Here is an 18,884-nt window from a genome sequence, read left to right as displayed (position 1 = left end):
TAGGTAAAATATTTATTTAATATCTTGAAAGCAAATCTGTTTAAAGTTTTCTTGTAAACATTTTTGATTTCAAACTTACAATCAATATGTTTTATAATTATGACGCAACGGTGGCAACCAATAAAAAGTATTATGACAGAAATTTATTTCAGTCATTCCCCTTACAGAGACGAGAATGGGCTATGGGGACGGGGAGCGAGTTTAAACGAAGAAAGTAAAGTTGGAAAATGGAGTTTCATGTCAAGTCAATTAATTCAATTAATTTATAATTAATAACATAATTCATTCAAAGTACATTAAATAGCGTAAAACGTCGAAATTTAATTCAATGTTCCGTCATATCATATCAAAAACTCTCAGTGGAGTCCCTTTTAACGTCTTACACAAGTAGCCATATTAAAAACTTTATTTTAACTTCCATTGAATATCACGTTTGCTGGCGATAGCGATAAGAATAAAGCGTCCGCAATTTTTATTTAAAGGGACTCACTTTAGCTCACCACATCTCAGCAATGTTTCTCATATTGGTCCTTTTAAAGGGACAGTCCCGCCTATATTTCGTTCGGGTTAAGTAATGAAAATGTCGCTTTAACGACGTTTCATGATATCACAGTTTCCACTGCAAGGACTTTTACGTTAAAAATAGAACGTTCTCTAAAGTTTCTTGCACATAATGCCCTGTAAAAAGCCAAAATCATATCTCCTGTATATATATCATAATGAACTTGTCCTCTTTTCGCAGTACGGTCGCTTATTATATATGATTTGTGTCCTTGCATTTTGCACAAGTAATTTAACAAGCAGTCGCAATATTTTTAAACGAGTCTCGCGTTAACAAAAGACGGATTCCACATTATATCTTGGTCGCTGTATCATTAAAGTCCCATGTGTTTCCAATATTCAGTCACGCTTTCAAATATTTACTTTCTAAAGTCTTGTAAGTAGTAAGTAGTTCAATATATCTAGTAAGTTATATACATATATATATTTTTTTATCTAATTTTCTTAGTAACGATTAACAATTATATGATGTCTGTTTGAGCTGGAAGTAAAATTTAACAATTTATCTAGTACTTGGAATTGAAAGTAAGCAATTTTACAAATCAAATAAAGCTTAATTCACTTGAATTTGTCTTTTATAAATGAATTTAAATACTATAGAGGGAATCATACCTTCACCAAGCATTCAAATCCACAGAGTATGACTGCTTATTAGGAATTAAGGAACTAATTACAGCCTTTTTAACTAAAATGCCTCCGTTTCATATATTCTGGAGACAAGTCTTACTTTGTTTATTCTTAATGAACACTACGCAACAGGGGTTTTATACCCGTCATATTCAAATGACCCATGTCTGAATATCAGCCAACTTCAAGGCGCATAATCTTGGTGCCCTATTTCCGATATAAACCTTGACATTGATATGAAAACCAATAACTTAATCTTGTCATTCTTTCGACGCTGTGATTTTCGGAGTCACGTTCACGTAAAACCGTAAATGCTTTTTGCCAAGTTATGCTTTAAAATTAACGATAATTAAAATACTGAGCAATGTCAAGGTCGACTAACCCAGGAGGGGTATGATTGTTTTGAATTAAAACCAAATGAACAAAGCAACCTACGCCTTTGATGAAAATAGAGATTTGCGGCATAGTTCTAAAACAAAAGATGCATGTCATAAATCTTAATTATAAAATTGGTTTAGCACATAGACATCTTAACATATGGTTTGAATATAAAATCATTCTTATATTATGATTTGTTGTTGTGAAATAATATTAGACAGATTCTGCTCTAGTGCATGTGCACGTAAAGTTTAGTATTAATTTCATTTCCTGTTACATGTTAATTAAACTAGTCACCAGTTTCGAAAGAGGAAGAATGCTTACGTGATACAATGATAAAGGTCATTCAAAGGGAAGAAATCGCTGAGCTTGGACAGATATGATCAAAGAGAAGAAGATTAAGATTAGGTTTATTGTTTTCTAATGCGTTATGGTGGCCTTTTAAACACAAAGGAGAAAGCATTATTATAAAACGTTCTAACAAATACTCTTTTTCATTGCTTTCACAAGATCTTTTATGACAAAATTTGGTATATGTGTCTTATGATCCTTTGATTCAAGACTTTTATCTTGATTCGACCAAACCATATGACGTAATCGACGCCACTTTGACATGGCGCGAAAATGCGCGTTTGAAACAGACATGTAATTTGGATACAGCTCTATAACCCCCGATGTCTGAGGGAGGTAAAGTATATGTGATAGCCCCGCCCCATGCATGCCGATCAGAATGTCAGTATCAGACACGAGCTCTAATTGTTCAATCATGCTAAGACGATCAAGCTGTACCCCGTTCACAACTGCGTCTGTATCGGCTTCTTTAACTGATCTCCACACTTCCTCTTCATTTGCAATTCGCCTGGCTGTATATCCGGACGGATTCCTGGGATGCGCCATATAATGACGTCTCCAAATAATGGTTATGCGTAACTCATTGCAATTAAGCACGTGATCGTCGTCTATTTCAAATCGGTTCAAGACAAAATGGCGGTATTCGTTTGCAAAAGGCAAGTACTCGACCCTGTGTTGATTTATGTGACTTTTGTGTCCGAATCCGTTCCAAATCATGTGTTTATATCTAACCGGGCTGCTTAAACTACCAGCCCTAATTGGCACTCCGTACAAAATTTCCCAGGCTTGGTCAAAATTCGATTTTGGGTGAGAATCTAGCCATATAACCTCCAGATGGTATGGATCAATCTTGAATAATACCATGATCAAAAATACGTCATACCAATCCATAGTGGTATGGTAAAAATTTGCATATTCACGCCTTACTGTTAACACAGCAACCGTATCTTGATTTTTATGAGAGTCTAAAACATTTGTGTCAGTTTCCTTTATCACGAGCAATCCATTCATGTATTTCTGCAAAGCTTTGCCAATTTGTATAGACGAAATGTCAAGTTCGTTTCTGTTTAACACGAAAAATCCTTTATCTAATCTAAAATCTTCTTCTTCTTCAGATTGCAATAGCACATCCTCTAACTGCTCCCCTCCAACCTTCCCATGTCCAAATCTAGGATAGATGGTCACTTCCTCTAAAGAAACTAGATGTTTTTCTAATCCGTAGGTTACGAAACATCCGTTACAATAGTCTGTGGCATAATGAAACCAGTTCGGTACATCATCTGGTTTATAATCCCCTTCTTTTGAAAAATAGGCAAACTCCTCTTTATCATTTATCATATCTAATTTAAGATCCTGCTTCTTCTCCGGTAGAAGATCAAATCTAAACAACACGCATCTGTGACCTTCTGAGAGTTCAACATCTACACCTTTTGACATTGCTCGACGCTTTTTTAAAAGGTCTTCATTCTTTTTTTCTTCTTCAAGTTCTCTATACTCTATCTCTTCCTCGGTTCTTATTGGATGAATATCGTCTTCAAGGACAAGCTCCGGAACATAAACAAGGATAAAAAGAATTCCAAATATCACGGCAATTGCTTGGAAAAAGCATAACGCCATAATCTTGTCTCGTCTACTCCGCGTTTTCATATTAATCTATCTTCGTCTAGGTTTCTATCTACGCATCGATGGCTTTGACTAAAAATTTTTTAACTTGTATCAAACCATTTAGGAGGGATCCATACCGATCTGTCGCATATATCGTCTTGTCTCCAATAACTACAAAAAATATATACGATGAAATACATATTAAATGTTTATATTTTTCAGACTGTAAATGTCAAACCTTTGTTTCTTCCTATATGCTAAACATGTCTTAACTCCCACCCCGAGTTAGACAAGTTGCGTGCTTGAAATTGAAGTCATTCCAATGCATCTTTAATGAATGAATTGCGTTCTAAGAAGGTCATTTTGACTTTATAAATGAAGTGATAAATGAAAATATAAGTTATTTAGTAATTTATTTACAAAATTATGATTTGTATGTAATGTGCAAGATAAGAATCAAACACCGGTTGTCGTAACAGACATGATTATCTAGCTGTTGGGTAATTGTTAGCGGGTACTCGACAGAGAATCATTGCCCCCGAGAACAGTTGCCATCGAGCTAGAAAGTCCGGTCTGCACCGTGAGATAGCCGATGTAAGATCCCTTTTATATGATATTTGTCCAGTTGTCAGAAATTTATGCTTTTTTGTCTTTTGTTTTTTTATAAACAAAATAAATGTTCTTTAGGTACTAAGATCTGCAAACTTTTTTGACACCATGCATGGTAGATTGTTTCAACAATTTCAAATATGAAGTTTTAAACAATATCTTATTTTAACATTTTAATCAAGGCAATTCACAATAAAAATATTTAACGCTACTTACTTAGTTTCGTAAAGATTCCCTTTTCGATTATTTATCTGTGTGTTTTATAATAAATAAGCAAATATGTACCATTATTTTGATTCATAAGAAAGTAAAAGTGACAAAATGGTGTAAACAGAAAGGCTTAAATATAGTTTTAGTTTTCAAAATATTGGATAGGGTATAGGTTACTCATATTATTGTTCTACATTTGTATATTTTTGAATATCAAATCAATGGCTTATTCGGCTGTGAATAACCATGTATAGCAATGTCTTGAGATATCAATCTAAAAATTGACTCAAGCATGTTAATTATACTATTGTTCGCGTTTTTTGATAAAAATCATTCAATGAATTTCAGCGGTATGTTAATGATATCGGACATTCTATACCGAGTGCGTTAACCGCGTTAACGGTTTAATTAATTAAACGACTTATTTAATAAAATAACTTTCCGTCTCTCTCTTAAAGTGGATCGGTCTATAGTGGAAAATCTGTAAAACTGAAAGTAATTATGTTGATAGTATTTGCTATCAAAAATGAAACCTAACAAGAAAAGAAAAAATGAATGCTGTTGGTAAATTTTAGATACACGATACATCTATATATGCATATATAGTATTAATAATTAAGTGTTCTAGAACAAGATATCATTATTCATAATGTACTTGCATATTTTCATAATAAATCACTTAAGAATTGTATAAAACAACATTTTGTTGTCCAAAAAATAGTTCATAAAGCCTCGGTCTCACTTACTCCCGGCAAAGACCAGGACCATACCGGTAAGTTACCGGGATGATCCGGGACGATCCGGGATGAAATTATTGTTGCGGTCACACTTACCCCGGCAGCACTACGGTAGTTCCCTACTAACCACCCAGGATGCGCTCCGGATCATCCAGGCAGAGCCCAGGTGAAGCTACGGTTCATGCCGGTGCTTCCCCGGTCGTTCCCAGATGACGCCGGAAGAGCCCCGGTTGACCCAGGCAGAGCCCCGGTTGATCCAGGCAGAGCCCCGGCAGAGCCCAGGACGATCCAGGCAGAGCACCGGTAGAACCCCGGTGGATTAAAAACGGCCGAAAATGATAACTTTGATACATAATTTTTATTTAATATAATATCTATTGTTCCAGAATAGTAATTCATGATGATTTCCTGAAAAATCCTTATGCCATACTGGATAGAAGGGAAATGGGAAGACTTTTAATACAAACAAGTTCAATCATCGCAAATTGTCTTTATTCTTATGAAATAATCTGGGCTTTGCCGGGGCTCTACCGGGGCTCTACCGGGATCAATCGTAGCTCTACCTTTATCATCCGGGGCTCTGCCTGTAGTTACCGGGGCTCTGCCGGCATATACCGGGGCTCTACCGTAGCTCTTCCGGCTATATCATACCCCAGATCATCCCCGATTTCTGCCGGCAGAGCTACGGTGCTTTCCCGGTATAACCCCGGTCGTTCCCGGCAGAGCTAAGGATGAAGCCGGCAAAGCTATACCTTCCCGGATCATCCCGGACCACCCCGGTGATATTAAATATTTTATTCCATCCGGGGTCGAATGCCGGATGTTCCCGGATCATCCCGGATCATCCAGGACGTTGTCGGCAGAGTTACGGATGTACCCCGGTTGTTCCCGGACGTACCCCGGTCGTTCCCGGATCACCCCGGACGTCTACCGGGGCTCTGCCGGAATGTAAGTGAGACTGTAGCTTAAGAGTATTCAAATGAAATATTTCTAAAAAAAATGCAGTTTTCGATCATTCTTTGTCGCTATGGGGCATCGTTTTTCGCGTGCCGTTTCGTCGTTCCGGGTTTTAGGGTTGTAGAAGAAAAGATGGCCCTTACAGAACACCGTACTTTATAGACAATGAATGATACGATATTCATCAGTTGTCTGGTCTGTAGTCAAAGAGAGGTTCTTTACACAGGTGTGACCGAATACCTGAACATGTAATACATTATTTGTCAAGTATGGAGGATAAGATGTGTCATTTTGTATAAAATGATGAATGATTGGAAAAATGAATAAATGAATGAATGAAAAATAAATAGATAAAATAAATAAACACACAAACAACTCAATCAATCAATCAATCAATCAATCAATCAATCAACAAACAAACACATAAATAAATAATTAAATCTTTATTATAATTTGGTACCGTTCGCCTTTATGCACCAATACACGGTCACAATGTAACATGGCAAACTATCAGCAATTTTGCATTATGATGGTACGCAAGATAGATATTTTAGAAACGCGGGATTCTAGCATGAGATTGTTAACCCTAGATTTAGCCGTGTCTTAATATGCCATGCATTGACAGATGATATAATAGTCAATTTATCTTATGACACATATACGATTTATATCACAGAGACCCCACGATCAAAAATTTTAAAACTATGAAATCAGTCTCTAGTCTCAATTATAAATAATATGACAAATTGTTTCATACGAGATTGCTTTTTTGCATATACTTTTACATATACCTTTTAAATGAAACAAGCAAAAGTGGCGGCGGACCCAGTGGTTAACGCGTCGGACTAGTAATCTAAGGATTGCTGACCGCGTGGGTTCAAATCCTGTCAGGGGCAAGTCGTTGTTTCCTTGAGCAAGAAACTTTACATTCATTGCTTAGTACTGGTTGGTTCCAGAAACGGATTCGAGAGTGTTTCAAGAAGCTTACAGCTTCCAACACAATCAAACTAAAATAAATCTGTGTAAACTTAACAAAAACAAAAGGAAACATAATAATAATAATTATAATGATAATAATAATAATAATAATAATAATAAATAATAATAATAATAATAATAACAATAAAGAAATAATTATAATAAGATTAACAAATAATAATAAATAATAGATAATAAAATAATAATAATAATAATAATAATAATGATAGTAATAATAATAATAATAATAATCGAATTAATCATTATAAAAAATGACAATGATAATAATGATGATGATGATGATGATGATGATGATGATGATGATGATGAAAACAACCCTCCAAACACAAAGACCGTGTGTTCAATCTATTTCTCAAACATGGCTAAAATACAGGTTATTCCCGGGAAGCGGACGTTAAGTATAGGGTGCAACAATTTGCTTCGAAATCGAATTCAAAATAAATTCGTTAAGTATTTGTCCAATCTTACGTCCAATGAGAATGTTCTAAATTAAAAAATTTCTTACAGTCTATTTTGCTTAAACTGTCAACAATAGCTTTGATTTAACTATTCTTTCTGGATAACCAATTTGCGTGATCAACGATTATTTCTTAAACAGTTACGAGTACATTCGTACTCGCCCTTTTTGAGCTCTTTATTGTATAAGTTTAAATAGCATTATTTTGTGTGACATCTTTAACGTCTTAAATCTTAAACATATTCTCATTCATATATGAGCCGTGTCAATGGGTTTGCGACCAGCATTGATCCAGACCAGCCTGCGCATCCGCGCAGTCTGATCAGGATCCATGCTATTCGCTATTAGTTTCTTTCCTTGTTATAGGGTCGGTAAGCGAACAGCATGGATCCTGATCAGACTGCGCGGATGCGCAGGCTGGTCTGGATCCATGCTGGTCGCAAACCCACTATGTTGGTTTTGTCGTGACATGGCTCATATGTTTTTGTCACATATATGTGATATATTAGCTGTGTCTGTTTAACACAGTCAGCTATGGGGAAGTGATTAAAAAAACCTATTAAAACTTTTGAAACCATTGTTTATTTCGATCTTAATTCGTATGGATTTGATAAACAATACAATATCAACAAAATGTAAAAAGAAGTTCTTGTTAGTCTAAGGTAAGTTGGTATTCCAATGTGACATATGACACAAATTTGAAATAATAATTTGATATGTAAAACTACTTGTTTAAATAGTGTTATAAAAACGTGTCTGGTATTGATAGTAATTGGTTGGAAGACAATTAATAACACGTACAATCAGTTATAATTATTATCACAAAATAAACTATAACAATATAACAATAACAATTTTATATATAATATATATCAAACAGTTAAACGCATTTGAGCATTAACAATAATACAACGTTTTTAGATATATTTTACACGTATGCTTTAAAATGCAATAGAAAATTATGTAATTATATATATAATACATACAACAAAGTTGAATAATTCAATTTTATACATGTACGTACCTTTGTTTTAATTATTTCTACACTTGTCGCCTATGACCCTTAATTATAACCCGCTCGATTTCAAACCTAGATTTGAATATGTAACGGTCCAATCAAAATTTAAGGGAGTACCACATTTTCTTGTATGACTGTATTTCAAAACCGTTACGTAAAATTCTTGTTTGTTATGTTTTTAAAGGGACTCCTCCATTGACGTGGCGGAAAAGGGATTTTTTAGGCTAATGTTGATGTCAACGGCTAATCACTTTTGGATTGATTATTTTGTGAGCGAAAAATATCAATACCGAACATGATGCAGATTATCTACAATATATCTATCTTATATTAGAAATAAGCATGTTATGCAATGACAGTTTGTATAACGTTTGTATGCATGAATTTTCAAACTTGTCCTTAACATTTCATTGATTGAAAATACGGTACTCAATTACGTGTGAAAAACAACAAGAACAAAAAAAATAACGAGGTCCAGAAGCTTAAAAACACAAAACTATCAAAGTTAAGCATTTACACTTGAAAACACTGCAAAGGATTACAAAAAATAAACTCCCCAGAATTGAACTGAAAAATAAAATTGTGCCGATCTTCGCCAGATTTGAGGCAACGCTTTTCATTTTTTTTTTGTTGGTCATTTTGCACTTTTTTGTTGGTCATTTTGCACAGTAAAAATGATCATTATGGGTAAAAAAATGAGAAGAAAGAATAAGCTGAAAATTTACACACAAGTTATAGGTCATGACCTTGAACAATTTTTTCACACGACTCTGAATGTATTTTCATATGTAATTTTCAAATTGACATATTTTCTTGGTATTGATCAGTGACATCAAGTATCATTAAAGAATTAAAGGCTTATCCCACCGAAAAGAAAAAAAATCATACAAAAAAAAATGTATGGAACTAAAAATATATAGATATATAAAAATCATCATTATTTCTAACATTATCGAATTCATAATAGAAGAAAAATATTTATTTGATTCTGAGGCATTATGTGCCTTTAAAAAATAATCGGAAAATTTGCAGTACTCTGAGGGTTTTGTCTAAAAGTTTGGTATCACACGTATCTATAGATGTAATCATATTCTTGTGATTGATTTAGTTAAGACATCTTCTTTTCAATTTACCAGTCGATTTTTTTCTTTTGGTAAGATTAAAGATTATTAAATTTATTTGAAGGCATGGACGGCCTTTAATACATTATGACATTATGCATTTTTTTTTAAATATGGTAAACACGTAAAGCATGAAATTACATTATGTTGTATATTGAAAAAGTACTGCATATTATGCATTAACAAATATCACATAAACAAGTCCTAAAAAAAGCCATTCAGTATTACGCAGTCATAAATATCTCATTGTCAAATCTTCGGCAATGAAACACGAGCTTTCGTGTGTCTTGGAGTGAAATAAGTCAAGTCGCCTGTTTCTTTAACGACTTTCAGTTCGCTAAACCTTCTGGGTGTTCTTGTGGCGGCCATTTTTGTACCAGTATCTTGTAATTTGGAATATTGCATTATGGGTCTAGAAATATCCGGTTTATCTGTGTCACAAGAATCGCACACATCCTCAAGATTCAGTTTCTGAAGTTTATAGTCTTTGTTTTTGAACGGACGCTCTCTACCTCCAAGGACTGTACTTCCATATTGAGATTCTTCTGTGCGCCGATTGGGCTCGGATTCGTAACTTCTGAAGGTTTCGGGTGCAGAGTCTGACTCTGTTAACCTGCTGTCAAGGCGAGGGGTCATGATCTGTTTGTACCGACGCACTTTCTTTGTACCTATTTTTATTAAAAAAAAGATTCAGGAAAAAATATAAATCAGTATTGCACTTGAGAAAGAAACATTTTAAGGTATTTCGCGTAAATCATCAAACAGCCTTGAAACTTTGTTAAATATTCTGATCAGAATAAGCACTAAAAATACATGACCAATTTAAAATCTCCACGTTTTTACTATTGCCAATATTACGTACGGGATTGAACGAAGTATCATGGAAAAGTACAGAAACTAATGACAGTTGTCGGATAAATACGGAAACTAACGAAGTTAGTCGATTGTTACGGAAGCTAACGAGGTTAATCGATCTTGTCCGGAATTTTACAAAATAGTTTGAATGAACATTCGTAATGGATGGTTCTTTGTAAGTCATAGATTCATATTTATTGTTTGTCAGGTCTTAGTAAAATGAACCAAATGTGAAAAGTGTACCTGTAGTCAAATCAGTTGCTTCCTGGGGCGACAAAAACCACCGTAATTTTCGTTTGTCTTTTGGAATAAGTTCACTGAGCTTCTTTGATGCTGTTGAAACTCTAACCTTTGGAAAATATAAAAATGCATGTTTTAACTGAAGATACCTGTTAGAATAGATGGTCACTTTTGTACTTATTCTGGCATTATTTATTGTGTAGATCCAACGATTTTCAAATTACACTGTTACGGAAGAAAAATACATGACGTAGGTATGAAAAGGATCAACAATGGATGATATAACATGAAGTAAGCTTATTGTTGCAACCGAAAGTTGTATTACACTTTAAAATTACATCAACATCCCTTCATGTGACATGCCATTTTTTTGTAGTTATATCACTAATACTTCAAATTCTCAAGCTTGTGTACCTTTTTGACCTCCGACACATCCCGGAAGACATTTTCAGCATCTCTCAACATTTCATCCAGAGTGATTGAACTTTCCAAGTCAGGTGGTTTCCGGTTCACGTGGAATTTCCCGGAATAATCAATATCCTGTAAACTAAACAGATCTTCTTCATTATCCCCTGATATTTCACCTTTGTAGATAAAAGCCCCACTGAAAGGGTCGAAAGTGTACTGGAAAAGACAAACCATTAATGTAACAATAACTTTATATTACTTGTACCATGTTACCTGGCATGCAATTAATACAAAAAATATTTAAGGTATTAGTTAAACAGAAGTATTCACTAAGACATGTTTTCGTAATAAATTACAAAATCTTGTTGATAAAGCATTGATATTGATTTATAAATGAGTGAAACTTCCAAAGAAAGAAAGAATAAAGTAACATAATATCTAATTACCAAAGGTAGAAGTTTCCAACCATGTGTAGCCACCATATCGACAGCCTTGATGACGTAGTCGATAGTTTTGTCGTCATAAAAATATGGAAGATTCACTCGTACGAATCCAGGTCTGTAATGAATCAAATAAACCATTCATCAAAGACTATAAAATTTACAAAGACCTAATAATTTCCGTTGAAAATTCCCTTTTTATTCCCTCTTATTCCTATAAATTCTTCAAATATTTGTACATAAATTTCCTATAAATTCCCTAATGTATTAATTCCTAGAAAAAATATATTCAATTCAAACGTCATTTCTTCTTGTGGATAAAAATTTCCTAACAATTTCCTATAAATACCATTTAATAGTCCCATTAACTTCCCTATTTATTCAACAAACTTGGATACTTTTGAAGAAGCGTCTTAAAACAAAGATTTATCTTGTCCTTGCGCATATACACATGTCAATATGACAGGACGAATGTCAACAACAAGTCTGATGTCTAATGGATAAATAATTACAATCGTTTACTAAAATATGTTTATAAATTTGTGAACATTTTTGCAGAATACTTTACAAAATAAAGTCATACTCCTTGTAAATCTTCTTTTTTTATCAGAAATACATATTGGTGTAGTTTGGCAAACACACGCGGCAATCTTAACAATTTAGCATAAAAATTATTGACATCAAATTTTTTTCCAGTCTGATTTATAACAGCATGATTTTGATTATCATTTTTATTAATTACTGATTAATTATCAATTGCAGTGAAATACGTGTAGTACATGTACATAATTATACATACCTCATAATTCCCATTGGACTTTGAGGACAATTTGATTCCATTCTGTAAAATGAAGAAAGAAACATGTTTGAAAACACAATTGTTCAAGTGTTTCAAGAAACATTTCATCAATTTATAAAATTAATATTTATCTACGTAAATGTATAATGTAACAGTTGTATAACAAAAGTTGTAGACAAAAATGACTGTACATAGTATACTCATATAGCAAACAGAAATGACACTTCGCTAAATAATGAAATTTTTATTTCACAAAGTATAAGATTTGTTGAAGGCATATTATGTGTCAGGAATAGATTTTATACTTCTTTAGAAAGATCAAACATGAATTTTATAATGTTAAATTAATGGTTAAGACTTAGATAAAATAAGATGCTTGTTTCCGCAAAATAGTTGCGAAAATGTGAAATAATGTCTCGTAAAAGTAGTAAAATTTAAACAAAGTACTCTTTTAACTTAAATACAAAATGTTATCCAATGTAACTGTACTGATTGCAAAAAAGCTACAGATGAAAAAAGATAGTTCAGGCAATTGTCTAATGAGTATTTTCTTGGACACTCGAGAAGTACTCCAAAGTTAAAAAGCTTCTGGCAAATAAAAATAAAAGAATTTCTGAGGCAAAATGGTACTTTATTTTACCGGAGGGAGAAAAAAAGCACTGCCGCATATACATAAAATGTAGTCCACTCGCTCTTTGTGTTTTGTGACTAAATTACGAGGTATGTCAGAATTATCAATTATTAGGTCAATTTGAGTTCAATATCACACCGACTCTAGATTTTTCTAAATCACTTACCCTGGGTGCTCATTGGTGAACCATTTCAGTCTTTTTGCCATTGGTTCGGATATTCCCAGTAAGTCCTGAAGAAAGATAAATCAAAAATAATTATTACGTTTTATTATAAAGTACAATGCATACAAGATATATTATAAATAATGTATATAAGCTTTTAAAATAAAATATATAATCTCCAAGGCCATCCGAGTTTTAATTCAATGTGCTTTTCTGTTATGTAGTTTTCCTTTGAACAAGTTTTTTCAAAAAAGTTAAATAAGTATTTTAGATTTTATCGATTTTAATAAAAATACACAAAACAACAAATCATTACTTACATGACCGTACGGTCCAGCGCATGCGCAACCACCACGTGACTGAATACCAAAGAGGTCATTGAGTAAAGTCGAAATGAAATTATAGTGCACGTATTTCCCTGTATCTTCGTGTCGTACAATAAAGGAGAATATTGTAATTCTTTCAGCATTGTGGCTTCCAAGAACAATAAGATTTGGATTTCTCTCCCACACCGCAAATGCTCGACTGTAATATCAAAATAAATGTACACATACAAACTTGAATTTATTCGTTTTCATTACTATTTCCAAGTATGCGTTATCACTTGTGTGAATCGTCATTCGTGTCATTTACTTTAGACAAGTTTGTTCAAAAATTATTTTACTACAAGCATTTAAATAGGTTTCGTGAAAACCATTTTGAAAAATCTCAAGATTCTGAATCCGTGTTTCTTTTAAGCAAATTTAAAGATGTAAAGACCTATTATGCCCCAGAAAAGCCTTTTTTTTCTCAAAAGCTTTTTATTTCTGGTGTCCTGTTGTGGTTTTCCAAAACAGTTACTCATAAGCAAATATCTGAACCATCATTTGCATCTGTTGTGTTTTGCCAATTGGTACAGTTATAATAGTTTTGTATTTTGTATGGAAGTCAAAATACTACATTGATTACATGTATATACAAATTATTTCACATTCAGTTTATCATCTAATTTGCTGTAAAACCATTATTTAAACGTTACACAGTTCATGTTTGCCCTTAATACAGTTTCTGGGGCAAAATACATTCAAATCTACTGATTAGAAATGGATATAGTTGCAAAAGGTTCTTGAAAACAGACACATATTTATATTCCAAGTTAGAGATCACAAATACCTCTACCTACCAGCACAAATCTTCATCTCTAGTAGCAATAAGTTTCTCAGTCACTGCAGCTTTTAGCTGAAATGCCAGCCCCGTTCTGATTGACTCAATAATGGCGGGAGTCCCGCCCTCTTCACGTGCTTCGATGTCGCTGGTGTATGCGTGAATTTCTCGCGAGACCTGATATAACGTACAATAGATTAACATGAGTTCAAATTAATACGAAATGTAATATTTTGATTTAAATTTGATGATAAAAGAATGGGTGCACCCAAATCCGAACATGCTCCTAACTCCGAACAAAATATATTTTTTATCTATATACATGTACATGTTATAAATCAGTGACGACACTAGACATAATTATCTCCTGACATATTTTTTTTTCAATTCCATGTAATACCCCGGTCACATATTCACGGAATACGCCCACGGAAGAGCCACGGATTAATTCCGGCATCGTCCGTAGCTACCCGTACTGGTCAGTAGCTCTCCGTATTGTAACCGTAATCAATCGTAGTAGTCCTTGTATATCCGTAGCGATCCTTGACAATTTTTGAACATGCTCAAAAATTTGCTACGGAAAAATCAAACGTAGCGTATCCGTACTAGTCCGTATTAATCCGTACTGATACGTACTGGTCCGTTCGAAAACCGTACTAGTCCGTACTGATTCGTAGTCCACCAACTTGTCAAGGATTTCCACGGTTTTGTACGGAGAACTACGTATTTGTACGGTTACCCTACGTATAAGCTACGGTTTTAATACGGATTAATACGGCATTGTCACGGAAAGCCACGATCGTTATACGTTGTACTACGGAGAGGTAAGGTTTAGCACGGTCTTATACGGTTTATTGCGTTGCAACACGAAACGGTACGGAATGGTACGGTCCACCACTGTTTAGTACGGATGAGTTAAGTATCATGTACTTTTTCAAGGGTATAAATACTACCTTCTTGTTAAAAAACAGACATATTTGCAGAAACATTTAATAAATGATAATTGCCATTTACTGGCTGCAACTTTATATTGAAATGGCTCAGAATACGGAGGCAGTGGTCGAGCTGCTTGATGACATACATAGAAGTAAATTTATATTAATATCGTACTACAATTCATAAGTAATAAAATAACATTTAATGTTACATATTATACAAACATTGGATCGTGAAATAAGAGTAAATATGTACATAAAACGAAGTGTCTCATAAGCCTCGGAGGCTGGCCCTTGAGTGATAATAAGATTAATTAACAAGCTTTTTACATATTTTTAAAACATAAACATCACGATAATTAATATAATTGTAAGATGAACAGCAAATCTTAAAATTAAAAGAGAAGCAGTATTGATCAACATTTTTCATTAATGATTACTAGTCCATATCTAATCAGGTAAGAGAAGACAGACGAGATGGTGGACTAGAGATGGGCTTTTACGAAGACCGCTTCAAGTTTAGTATAAGGCTCTCGTGGCCGAACTTGTTGAGGATCCAACGTCCTTCAAGAAATTCACTTTAATCGGACCTGATGTGTTTCGGGGGTCGGACGCGATTAGGCCGAGTCCTCTCCGCCAAAATCATTGAACTCTGCAATTCGTTTTCTAGGTGTTCTTTTCTTTTGAGGCATTTTGAATATGAGCAAGCAAGAGGTTGGGGACGGATGTATTAGGTCCGTATAGATTCCGTGGCGATTCGTTCTTCTCCGTATCAATACGTTCTTCTCCGTATTCAGACCGTACTTATTCGTACTAAACCCGTGCTTATACCGTAGCAGACCGTAGTGTATTCCGTAGTGCGCCCGTCCTGATTCGTGTCGCTCCGTATCAAAACCGTGTCGGTCCGTAACAATCCGTGTCTATCCGGGGGCTTTTGGTGTTAATCCGTCGGACTCCGTACTCATACCGTTGTGTGTCCGTACTGGAACCGTAGCGGACTACGAAATTTCACATTTCCGTAGTAATCCGTGAACGATTAGACCGTAGCTCTTCCGTGGCATTATCCGTGAATATGTGACCGGGGCATAAAGTAGCACTAATCACTAAAAAAGATACTTTGATAGAATTTCAACTGGTAGTAGTTAAGTACTAGCGTAGAATTTTGAAGAATGTTAGGCTAGTCTTAATTGATATAATTATTAAATATATCAAAATTTTATTGCCGGATTTCTTTGCAAACTTTACCATACCAATAAATTCATATCTTTAAAGGGGTTTGATACTATTGACGTTACATTTTAATACTGTCTTTATCCAAAAGGCAATAATGACAAAAAAAAAAACAACAACAAAAAACATTTCGCTAGCGGGACTCAAATTCGAACAAAAATCAAGATTGGCAGAACATGTGTTATCCATACCAGTCTATGTCACCTTTATCACTCCAATATATGAAATGGACTATAACAGAAATAAGTACACATTTACTTACATAAACCACTGTCCCTCCGCCAACACGGTCAGGTACGTTGTTCTTAAACATCCATTTCTTGGCTACAACAACACCAGGCGACCCTGGACCACCGACAAACTTGTGAGGGCTTATAAACACCGCATCTTTATAGCTTTACAAAATAAATAGATACAAATATGAACAACACTTTGGTTTTGCTATGTCTCAAATTCGCTCGGTTTCGCTGTTTATTAAAATGGAATGAAATTATAAAATATTGCTTCTCTGAAACATTTATTTATAAACTTATATACAAATAGTTAAAGTTTAGACTTGCCTGATATGAAACATTTAAAGATATTCACGTGTATTAGATTTACTCCGAAATTTTTACAGATTCCACTTCGAAAAATAAGCGCAACAGGTTGGTTAAACTTTTATAAATGGTAGTGCACCTTGAGTACTTTATTTAGAGAGGTGATGGGTAAAAAACCCACATTTTTTGCCAAGTTCCGAATAACAGCTACTTTAGACACATTTTAAGGTATCAGATTATTCGGATGATAATGCGTGCGGATTACCTCTTTTTTGATGAATTCATGTTGATATCGAGGTATGGTCCTCCTCCGGCGTAATCAAAGGCCACTAGAGCTCCATACTGGTGGGCTATAGAGGAAATCTCGTCTGTATCAGTGACAATGCCTGTAACATTGCTAGCAGCCGACACACAAACGAGCATGTGACGTCTTTTATCCTTCCAAAACTGAAATATTTGTATTATAGATATAGTACATATTGTCTTTGTTTATATATCAGTTTTAATTGCATATTTAAATACATAGTGAATTAATTTATGTAATACTAATGTAGTAGAAAAAGCACGAACAAAAAGTAAAAACAAACAACATTAGGACAACACATACTGCTTAATATGAAAATAAAATGACGTAATATGTTTTAAAACCCATACAAGATTGTTTAAATCATTGGTGTTTTCTTACCAGTTTTGCCACTAGAAAAATCATCACAAAAATGTTTTGATAAATAAATAAATAAATAAGATACAACAACAACAACAACAAATTGTATACCTTAAGTTCTGACTCTAAATGCTCGGTATCTATCAGACCGTCATCTTTGTCACGTATTCTTACAACCTGAAACATAAATACACTTGACATATATAAATACACGTGGCATTTTGTCAATTAGAAAACGTAGCGATCAATTCAATTCCAAGCGAGCGTGCGATCGTTTTCTAAATCAAATAAAAACATTATTGGCACATAAGTTGCTGTTTTTTCTACTATTAAATGCATTGCAGGTCTTGATATAAAGACTTCTCATATAGTATACATTCAAGCTCTTTAATACGAAAGTGTATGAAACTTGTGCAATAACGAAATCGATTTTCCGGAAGATTTCCCGAGTTTATTTTATGTAGGCCACCAACCCATAAGATATATACAGTTTAACAAAACTAAATTGATATTCTCAATACGTACTGTTGTTCCAAATTCCTTCCAAAGGAGCATGTTAGCATGATGTTCGTATGGCCCAATCAAAACAACCTAAAAAATACATATTTAAAAACATGATTTATAGATAGGTGATCCATGTACATTTCATTTTACTTGTTTTAATTTTCGTTATAAAAAGACCTCGTTTCAAAAGGGAATTTGGTTTATAAAGTAAAGAAATTTTTTGGGGGAAATATTCCCTTTTCTTTTTTAAGACCCTTTTTCTTTCCGCTTGTGGGTTTCAAATTTCCTTTTAAAAATAAACAATAATTCAAAAATTACAAATGGGCGATCCCCATCCTTTTTGTTTGTTTGGGGTCCAACAAATATTTTCCCAATTAAGGGGAAAAAGGCCTAACTAGCGGGAATAGCCCTTTAAAATAAATTTAAAAAAACTTTGCCATTTGGGGCTTTTTCAAAAAATAAAAATTTTCAAACACACAACCGTTTTCTTTGGGCCACTTTGGTTTGGGGATTAAAAATTTCAATTTCCCAGGCCAATTTTTTGGGGTGGGCCGGGGAAATTTTCCCCGCACCAAATTTTTTCCGGTTTTTATTGGGGGAAATTTCGTCTTTCCCCGGGGCGTTCACACATTTTAAAATTTATGGGTGGGATAATATTTAAAAAAAAATTTAATAAAAAGGGGTTTAAAACCCTGGGAAAAAA

General features: G+C 34.0%; 2 protein-coding genes across 2 annotated transcripts; both read right to left on the bottom strand.

Moving 5' to 3' along the window:
• Positions 1-2,043: 2,043 nt before the first annotated feature.
• LOC132722388 (uncharacterized) lies at positions 2,044-3,534 on the bottom strand. The gene has a single exon (XM_060706884.1). It carries the CDS (start codon positions 3,532-3,534, stop codon positions 2,044-2,046), a length of 1,491 nt encoding a protein of 496 aa, XP_060562867.1.
• Positions 3,535-8,810: 5,276 nt separating this feature from the next.
• LOC132722391 (uncharacterized) lies at positions 8,811-18,268 on the bottom strand (the record flags this gene model as incomplete). The annotated part of the gene is made up of 12 exons (XM_060706887.1): positions 8,811-10,298; positions 10,729-10,834; positions 11,140-11,349; positions 11,580-11,691; positions 12,373-12,414; positions 13,170-13,234; positions 13,487-13,691; positions 14,329-14,486; positions 16,737-16,869; positions 17,279-17,460; positions 17,789-17,854; positions 18,203-18,268. Coding segments are annotated over 12 exons (1,764 nt in total), but the record flags the coding sequence as incomplete, so codon positions are not given.
• Positions 18,269-18,884: the final 616 nt, after the last annotated feature.

This window comes from Ruditapes philippinarum, unplaced genomic scaffold (genome assembly GCF_026571515.1).
Source record: "Ruditapes philippinarum isolate M1 unplaced genomic scaffold, ASM2657151v2 ctg2905_1_1_1_1, whole genome shotgun sequence".
Classification (NCBI taxonomy): Eukaryota; Metazoa; Mollusca; class Bivalvia; order Venerida; family Veneridae; genus Ruditapes; species Ruditapes philippinarum.
The sequence above is the reverse complement of the archived record's forward strand: the minus strand, read 5'-3'. Positions and strand labels throughout refer to the sequence as shown.

Coding starts and splice junctions, on each gene's coding strand:
- LOC132722388 (XM_060706884.1), bottom strand. CDS start 3,534: ATGGCGTTATGCTTTTTCCAAGCAATTGCCGTGATATTTGGAATTCTT.